The sequence below is a fragment of the Sinocyclocheilus grahami genome, unplaced genomic scaffold (assembly GCF_001515645.1).
Source record: "Sinocyclocheilus grahami isolate Dianchi unplaced genomic scaffold, SAMN03320097.WGS_v1.1 scaffold896.1, whole genome shotgun sequence".
NCBI lineage: Eukaryota > Metazoa > Chordata > Actinopteri > Cypriniformes > Cyprinidae > Sinocyclocheilus > Sinocyclocheilus grahami.
Window position 1 is genome coordinate 684,238 of NW_015506075.1, and position 9,915 is coordinate 694,152.

At 34.1% G+C, this 9,915-nt stretch overlaps 1 protein-coding gene across 2 annotated transcripts; it reads right to left on the reverse strand.

Moving 5' to 3' along the window:
* Positions 1 to 321: 321 nt before the first annotated feature.
* Positions 322 to 5,326, reverse strand: LOC107563904 (eukaryotic translation initiation factor 2 subunit 1-like). 2 transcript variants are annotated; one of them, XM_016248883.1, is made up of 7 exons: positions 5,157 to 5,326; positions 4,381 to 4,632; positions 4,219 to 4,298; positions 2,520 to 2,671; positions 2,221 to 2,425; positions 1,001 to 1,144; positions 322 to 873 (listed from the first exon to the last, which is right to left on the reverse strand). In XM_016248883.1, exons 2-7 carry the CDS (start codon positions 4,619 to 4,621, stop codon positions 748 to 750), a joined length of 948 nt encoding a protein of 315 aa, XP_016104369.1. In that variant the 5' UTR covers positions 4,622 to 4,632; positions 5,157 to 5,326; the 3' UTR covers positions 322 to 747. The 2 variants fall into 2 exon arrangements, with proteins under 2 accessions (XP_016104369.1, XP_016104370.1); XM_016248884.1 differs by having other exon boundaries at positions 4,381 to 4,688.
* Between the last annotated feature and the right edge of the window lie 4,589 nt (positions 5,327 to 9,915).

The following is a 9,915-nucleotide window of genomic DNA, read 5'->3' on the forward strand; positions in this document are numbered from 1 at the left end:
ATTTTGACAAAAATGTCAGATAGAACCTTATAATTCCAAGGACACAATATTTTAAAATCTAATTTATACTTGTGATGGCAAAGCTGAATTTTTCAGGACTCTTAGAATATAATATAACAACCATTTATTTGAAATATCATTTTTTGTAATATTATAAATGTCATTGCTGTCACTTCTGATCAATTTAACACATCACTGACCCCAAAATTTTGAACGGTAGTGTATCTGCTCAAATACTATTAATTTAGTGAAGGATTCCATAACATATCTAACATCTTAACCAAAACAGACAGCAAAAAATAAATAATATTAATAAAAAAATTACATGACAAATGCTTTGGGAAAAATGCTCCTTTTTAATAGTTATGCATCCACAGAGGACTTTGATAAAGATAAGTAAACTCTGATAAAGAAAAAAGTCGTTTCACCACAAACTGCATCTTTCTTGAATAAGGCTGGAGACAGAAGGTCACTTAAAACAACTACACTGTTGAAATGGTATCTGTATTTTTAATACTCCAAGCCAAACTCTAGTGTTCATGGAAGACATTTCTCCCACAACTCATCTTATAAGCAAACGCCCTCGAATGTACGATCTACTTTCACTGCCTGCCACAATTCACCCATAATCTGCTTAATATTATTCAAGCAATGCTTTTCAGTCTGTGTGGTATGATAAACAATTGACTGTAACTCTCAAGACTCCTGAACGATTATAGCAATGCTGGTTTATTGTGTTTCTTTAAGCTAGTCATCAGTCTTGGCCTCCATCTCCTCTGCATCATCGTCTCCATCCACCTCTGCATTCTCTCTCTCCAGCCGCTCTAACTGCCGAGCCAGTTCTGTCTCATCTGTGTCCGTTACCACTTTTGGCTGCAGGGATATCGAAACAAAGTCAATGCTATTCAATACAACAAGATTTATAGCAGCATACTGAACTAAAGTTTCAGTTAGCAATGTCTCCATGCCAGAAAAATGGGAAATAATGATCATTTCTCACCTCCATCTGAATGTTGAAGACGCCTCTCTTCTCTTCGATCTTCTCTTTAATGACAGCCATGGCCTGATTGAGCACAGAAAGGCCCTCAGTGCGCTCTAGAGTGGTCGTGGTCATAACATAGCGCGGAGGGGCAATCAAGTTGATCTGCAACAAAAGCAATGAAATAGTGAGCAAATCTGGATCACTAGGAGCGCCTACTAGATGGTTTCATCTGTTTAAAGAAAATGTTTTCGGGAACCATTTTCACACAACAAGTTTATATTTAATAATTCTAAAAATGTTGTGTGGTGTAACAAGTAAAAAGTACATTCTTCCTTACATCTTAAAGACAAGCAAGCATGCACACCTTAATGTTTTTATTTTAAATGTTTTTAAATATACTTTTATGGTTCTTAATCTTTAAAGGTTAATTTTTTTTAAGAATATATATATATATATATATATATATATATATATATACACACACACACATGTACACACATACATACACACACACACACACAGGTGCATCTCAATAAATTAGAATGTCGTGGAAAAGTTCATTTATTTCAGTAATTCAACTCAAATTGTGAAACTCGTGTATTAAATAAATTCAATGCACACAGACTGAAGTAGTTTAAGTCTTTGGTTCTTTTAATTGTGATGATTTTGGGCTTACATTTAAATATATATATATATATATTGTAATAAAACAGATTCCCTAATATTTTATATAGTATGAATTTAAATTATTTTAAAAGTTTAATTAAATTTCAATAATTTTAATTACTTTTAATTATTTGACATTTTTTAATTAATTCAAATTGTACAATTATTTTATAAATATATCATTACATTTTTGGGGAGCTGCACAACATGACATTTTACAACTTGAACGAACCTTGCATTTTAAAAGTTGTCAAATTATCTGATTTGTTTATTTGAAGTCTTTTTAACCTTGACCACATGACTGACAAACATTTTCAATTACTAACAATATTTAAAAAAAAAAAAAAAAAAAAAAAAAAAAAAAAACTCACATTTTTAATACATTTTATGCCACTTACGGTTTTCTTTTCAAGAATTTGATTCTTTTAATGAGGCTTTTTAATTAAGAAATAATAATAAAAAAAAAACAATCATCATAAACAAAGTGTATTCAAGTTACTGGGTGTATGAATTGCTTTTTTAATGCATTGAGTAAATGTATATAACCAGAACAAAAAAAATGTGGTACTTACCTTGATTGGCATACACTCTGTCGAACACTTCAGTCCAGCCCTCAAAGCATCTTTCACGGCATCGATGCCCTCATAGCCATAGCAGGCCACCTCAATGTCCGCTCTTATTTTAACAGCCTGTGGAGTGAGTCGTCTGTTGATGTTATCAATCAGAACGGCCCTTTCCTCCTCCGTCAAATCCAGACCATCTAAAATGGACGTGTCTCTGCCAAGAATGCAATTTACGCAATTGTGATATAAAAACATTTTAGTGACAAGCCATTTCATAGTCAATACTTGATTGATGAATGCATACTTACGACACAACCTGCTTAAAGATGTCATAGGCACCGTATCCAGGCCGCTTGTACTTCTCATCGAACACCCAGGCGGTTCGCTGGTACAGACTCTCAAGCTGCTCATCTTTGGTGTACTCTAAGACTTCAGCTACATGCCTCAAAATGCTGTAAACCTATAACAATATACACATATATATACACACACAAACAACATCTATGAGACCATAGTAGGGATGGGCGTATCGATCCGAAGTATCGATATATCGATACTGACGCGAGTATCGAAAGTATCGATACTCAAACAAAAAATATCGATACTAAGGTGTGTTTTATTTACCAGTGATTTTGTTAATTTAACAAAAATATAATGCGTACAATATGCATTGAATTGGACGAATAACCTTTGTTAGCGAGTAATTGTGTAGGATAGAACTATTTTCCTGCTCATCTGAACACACGCAAATGTTGCAAGACAGAACCAATCAATCACAGAGAGAATTCACTCACTGCTGACAGTGCATTCAAACTGGGCTGCGTTTCCCAAAAGTATCATAAGAAAGCATTAAAGATTTTGGGAATGGCAGCCCTGAACAATGCTTATCAGAGGACAGAAATAAAAACATAAATGTTTGAGTTTTCACAATAAACTGATCAAACAGTTTAAAATAGCTGGGCTAAGATATATAACAATTTTTAAGACTGCAGAAATATGTTAATTCAGTATACACATGATCCCACCGGTTACAATTGTGACTGACCATAAAATACAATTTTTCATAAAAAAATTATTGATTATTTCAAAGGGTTACTAATGACACATCATTTGGATATTTTCATGTCTGGGAAAAAGTTGGGATTAAACGGGTTAAAATGCGTTTTTAACTAAGTTAAGTGGTTTTCATTACCCATTTTACTCTTAGTAATTTAATAATTTCATAAATTTCATAATTTAAAAGTTTAGTGCAGAAGTATCGAATCGGTATCGATATCGACGATACTGCCTTGAAAAATATCGGTATCGTATCGAAAACAAAATAAGGGGTATCGCCCATCCCTAGACCATAGGTTTTAGAAATAGAGAGGCTGAATTCAGTTTGCTAAGCGGGATTAACTGGAGGGCAAAGATAGGATAACAATGGCTTTAAAACTCATTCAGAATTCATTTTCATCTCTGTCAGTGAAAAAAAGGTAAAAACATAGTCATGAAAAATGGCATTTGGGTTTAGAATGACAAAATTTAGTAATGCCTTTCAATAAGGTCTCATTAGTTAACATTAGCAAAAGCATAAACTAACAATGAGCAATACATCTGTTACAGTAATCTTTCTTAACATTAGTTAAGAACAAATACAACTGTTCACTGTTAGTTTATATTAGCTCAGATCCATTAAATACTATTAACAGACACACGTTTTTACCATGCTCTAGTGTAGGTCTGATGATAATTTACTGAAAGATTATCAGGAAGGTGTAACCAAGTTCATTAAATTCATTCACAATATGCACACACTCATTCTTAAACTTATGCCTAACATGCTGAGAATGGCATTACCGTCCGTCGTTAAACATTTCTGTCATAACACAGCTGTCAAATATTAAAAGTTTAGCTACTTTAGGCTTACATCATAATTTTTGACAACTCGAGCTGAAATGTATGGATTTTGAGCTGTGATCAGCTGGTCAAAGTGTATTCACCATTAAACAGACAAGTCATGCTCACCGTTTTAGATTTTGTGAACTTGTCTTCGCATTTAACGGCCTCTTCGGGTGATACTCTTCTTTTGGATAAATCTATGTAGCCTGTGGAAATATGGATAGCACAGGTTAAAAGGAGGAATGCACCCAATAAAGCAAGAGACTTAAGTTTGAAACACAGCCCTGCCTTTCTCTTTATCCACTCGAATCACCACCACACACTCGTTGCGTCCGATCCGGATGAGTTTGTTGATGGACCGGATTCGTCGTCTGGAGAGCTCGCTGAGCAGGATCATCCCCTCGATGTTGTTGTACTCCAGCAGACTCACATAGGCGCCCATCTCTGCTATCGATCTGACATTGACCATCACCACATCTTCCACCTCTGGAAACCTGTGCTGGTAGAATCTACAGCTGAGTCCTGGCATCTTGATCCTGGCTGAGGGAAACAGTCTAATGTGAGTCTAATGCGGTCTGTGTAGAGAGCTCAATAGGCTTTGAGACAGCCAAAGAAAGGCTTGTCACTCAAGTAACGTTAAAGGGACAGTTCACCCAAAAATGAAAATTCTGTCATCATTTACTCACCCTCATGTCGTTCCAAACCTGTATGAGTTGCTTTCTTATGTTGAACACAAAAGAAGATATTTTGAAGATTGCTGGTGATCAAACAGTTGGTGGTTACCATTGACGTCCATAGTATTTTTTTTCCTACTATGGAAGTCAATGGCAACCACCAACTGTTTGATTACCAGCAATCTTCAAAATATCTTCTTTTGTGTTCAACGTAAGAAAGCAACTCATACAAATCAACTTTATACTTTTATACTAAGATTTGAGACACAAAAGCTGTCCCTCAAACATACGGTAAACTATAATTGATAAACAAATAGATTAATAGATAAATTCAACACAAACCACACCACTTTCTGCCATTACAACTAAACTCTCTTTCACTTAACTTACCGATATATAACGTTAGAAGAAATGTGTACTGGAATTTACTTAATGTCCTTTATTTGATGATGAGAATCCAAGTGCAAAGATACAAAACAAGAAGGAAAAGTGAACAGCGGTTTCTCTGCTATCTATTTCATCAGCATGTTGAAACCCAGGCGGAAGAGGAAGTCGTTCTTTTGTTCGTAGCGTGTAAAGATGCTCTGCACCGCCTGCTAGTGATTCGGAGGCACACTTGCGAATAAAAGCGACATGCCAATGAGTTCGTGCATCTTTTGTTCTTTGTCTATATTTACATGCATGTAAATAAATATATTTAATATATAAACATAACATATTTTTCTGAAATATATACATGCATGTGTGTGTATTTATATATAGCTCCACATAATAAATAGGCTACACAGTACACATATATTATGCAAACAAAAACTTTTATTTTGGATGCGATTAATCGTTTGACTAAATGACTTAAGTATAAATAAATAAATAAATGAATGAATAAATACGTACATGCAGAATTCAATACATAAATGCATGTAGAAATACATAAATGAAGAAATAAATATATGAAGAAATAAATATAGAAATACACAAATAAATGTAGAAATGCATAAGTAAATAAAGAATTAATTAATTAAATGCTGAAATAAATCAATAAATAAATGCAGAAATACATCAATGAATAAATAAATAATTAAATGCTTAAATAAATAAATGCAGATAAGCATAAATGAATGAATGCATAAATAAATAATTTTGCCAAAACTGTCGTTTTTAATTGTGCCGTTTTTGTACCATTTGTGTTATACTACATTTTTTCTACATTTATACATTAACTTATGCATTTCTGCTTTTATTTATTTTTACATTTATTTATGCATTCCTACATTTCTACATTGACAGCACTAATATATATATATATATATATATATATATACACACACACACACACACACACACACACACACAGAGAGAGAGAGAGAGAGAGAGAGAGAGACATGGCCAAAAGTTTGGCAGAGACATACATTTTGTGTTTTGCAAAGTTTGCTTAAGCTGTTGTGGTGTTCATTCACATTGTTTCTAGATTATTGTGTAGAGTGATCAGATGCATTTAAAATAATTGCTAAAAGCTTTATTGGCCAAAAAAATGAACTTTTCACAAAAAAAAACAAATTTCACTGTTTTTTGATCATGACACAAAATGAGCAGCTAACATGAATTGACTAATCATACCAGCAGCACATGTGAAAGTGTGAATGAGTACTAGTCAGGAAAAAAAACAAATTTCACTGTTTTTTGATCATGACACAAAATGAGCAGCTAACATGAATTGACTAATCATATCAGCAGCACATGTGAAAGTGTGAATGAGTACTAGTCAGGTTAATCACTGTTAATAAAGAACTCTCTTACTAATTGGATTGTAAGAGCAGACTGATGGAGGGAAGAAGCGCTTCCAATCATTATGTTCTCGTTAGCAATGGTTACCTCCAAAGAAACACGTGCAGCCATCAGTGCTTTGCATCAAAATGGCCTCACATGCAAGGAAATTGCTACAAAAATATTGCACCTGAAAGAACCATTTACCAGATCATCAAGAACTTCAAGAAGAGAGGTTCGACTGCAGTGAAGAAGTCTTCAGGACGTCCCAGAGTGTCCAGCGAGCGCCAGGACCGTCTCCTCCCGAGGAGTCAGCTATGGAGTCGTGTCACCAGCAGTGCAGATCTTGCTCAGGAATGGCAGCAGGTTGGTGTGAGAGCATCTGCACGCACAGTGAGGCCAAGACTTTTGGACAACGGCCTGGTATCAAGAAAAGCAGCAAAGAAGCCACTTCTCTCCAAGAAAACGTCAAGGACAGACTGAAGTTCTGCTTTTATTTTTTTATGATTGTTAATAAATAACAATTTGTCCCTCGTATCTCTTTGCCGCCTTGAAGAATTCTCAGTTCCTTAAAGTGTATAACGGCCGGGAAGCAAGAAAACACACAGTCAATGTATTCTCAATACTTCAATTTATTCATAGAAATACAGATCTTATATAGGCATATGTCGAGGGGAGTTTCACCCTCTTAACCAATGAGGATAGGATGACATACACATATAGGATCTTTGGCCAAGAACATGTGTTTTGTATAAAATGGCCACATGTACAGAAAAACATGTACATATTAGGAATAGACTTCCTGGCGAAGGATGCTGAACCCTCCTCACAGTTCAGCACGAACTCCTTTACCTCGTAGTCCTAGCATTCATCTTTATTTTCTCTGATGAAGCTCCCTTCCGACTGTTTGGGACATCTGGAAAATCCATTGTTCGGCGACGAAAAGGTGAACGCTATCATGAGTCCTGTGACGTGCCAACGGTGAAGCATCCTGAGAACATCCATGTGTGGAGTTGCTTTTCAACCGAGGGAGTGGGCTCTCTCATAATTCTGCCCAAAAACACTGCGATGAATAAAAAATGGTATCAAAACGTCCTGCAAGAGCAACTTCTTCCAACGATCCATGAGCAATTTGGTGATGATCCGTGCATTTTCCAGCATGATGGAGCACCATGTCACAAAGCAAGAGTGATAAAGAAGTGGCTCGAAGATCATTACATTGAAATTGTGCATCCATGGCCAGGAAACTCCCTGGATCTCAATCCCATAGAGAACCATGTGGTCAGTCCTCAAAAGGCGAGTGGACAAGCAGAAGCCCACAAATTGTGATCAACTCCGAGAACTAACCCTAACCCAAATTGCAGAGGTTATGAAGAACAAGGGTCAACACTCTAAATATTGACTCATTATATATATATTTGCCAATAAAAACTTTTAAAACTTATGATATGCTTATTGTTTTTCAGTATACCATAGAAACGTGGAAAAATAATCTACAAATACTGAAGCAGCAAACTTTGCAAAACACAAAATTGATGTCACTGCCAAAACTTTTGGCCATGACTGAATATGGGCAGTTGACAAATAGGCAGTAAAAAAAAAAAAAGTTTTTTTTTTGTAAAAGACCTTTTCTGAAAAAGAAATATTTATGTAGTGTGAAGTCTGATCTTTGAGAAAATATAAAGGGTCACTAACTTAATCAATTCCTATGGTGTGACATAGCAAAAATTAAGAAAAAAACCCTCTGAATAATATATACATAGCATGAGAGAGATTTATCTTCATTGTTAGACGCTTATTTTCATATGGTGTTATTTATTTAATATGAAATTATAATTAACATATTTTTTTCCCCCATGACTTGTTGGACAATTTCAGGACAAACTTTGATAAGACAAACTTTGCTGTCATCCGTTCAAAACGGATGAAAATTATACCATTTTAAGATGAGTGATGATTACATATCGTCTGTTGCAATAATCAACTGTTTTTTAAAGATATTCTGAGATAAAAAATCTGTGGTTCTTTTATGTGTGTCACACCATAGGACATTACGTCACACTAAAGGACAGAAATGGTAGTTTATATTAATTTATTAATCAATATTAAATAGTCAAAGGAGAAAGTAAGTTTAATTTTGATACAAACAATATCAACATATATTTTAAACAAAACAAAAAATAATTTTCGTCAACAAAATCCGTCTTAGTCAATCAGTATGTTACTGAAACTAAATATGATTGATATTCAAACTACATTCATTAAGACGTGAATAATTTTTTTTAACTATATACTTTTTAAACTATTTTTAAACTCTACTCTTTTTAAGGCATCATTTTGATTCTATTTATTTTCTGCATTGTTCTCTTAGGATCTCCTCCCTTCTGCGTGGACCCGTTACTTTTCGGTCTATATTTCTGTGTCCTCTGTTTTCCACTAATTTCTCTCCCTCAACTCTTTCTGTTTCAAAAACAAAGTATCACATTTTATACTTATTTTCATGACACTTTATAACAGTACAAGTTTTCTGCAAAAACATCAGAAAATAGTTTAATGTAATTATTGCATTTAAGAACACTGGAAATGATCAAAAAAGAATAAAAAGGAGTTAAATAAATCTTATTTAATTATTTAAAATGCTTTTTAAAGAGACCTTGTCCTGTGGTGACATCTTTGTCCTGTGGTGTGACAGTACAGGCGTCACACCAGAGGACATTTTCTGTCACACCACAGGACGTTTCAGCCTTTTTCTGTCAATTAATGACCTTGCTATTCCAAGCTATTCTGTCATTAGCAGTTAGCAAGACACATTTGCATAATTTTCCATGATTATGTAGTTTAACATGCAGTTTTTAATTAAAATATATAATTTAAGGGTGTCACACCAAAGGACAACAAAACGTAACGCTTTTATAGTGGTTCCAAAAAAGTTAAATATTTGAACAATTTTGAGACAAAAATTGACCATGTGCACATGTGATGGGCTTCAGTAACATAATCATGAATGAGTTCCTTCAACTAATTTACTTTTTTCCTGGAATTGGCTGATATAAAATCAGGTTATGGTGTCACACCATAGGACATGCTTTTCAGAGACAAAATGTATAAGTTCCTACACTTTCAGAAATTTATGGATGAAAAAAATTATTGCCATTTACTAAAATAAGAAACATTTTTAAAAACATTTTTGTTTTTCTTTTTAATTTATAAAAGTTGTAATTTACTGAACCATGTTTGAGACAGTAACACCATAGGACAATTTTGAGATTTGGCTCAAAAATGTAAAAAATCTACACTGCAGTTTTATAACAACGGGTCTATGTAGGACAAAGAAATGTTTAATGATTTACTGCATTTTAAATAACGACAATATTAATTGAAACAC

Bases quoted from the DNA above. Each gene is read 5' to 3' on its own strand.
- LOC107563904 (XM_016248883.1), bottom strand. From the start codon at position 4,621: ATGCCAGGACTCAGCTGTAGATTCTACCAGCACAGGTTTCCAGAGGTG. The intron at 2,672-4,218 runs GTGAGCATGACT...ATATTGTTATAG, and splicing joins AGTTCACAAAATCTAAAACG to GTTTACAGCATTTTGAGGCA. The intron at 2,426-2,519 runs GTAAGTATGCAT...CATTCTTGGCAG, and splicing joins ATCTTTAAGCAGGTTGTGTC to AGACACGTCCATTTTAGATG.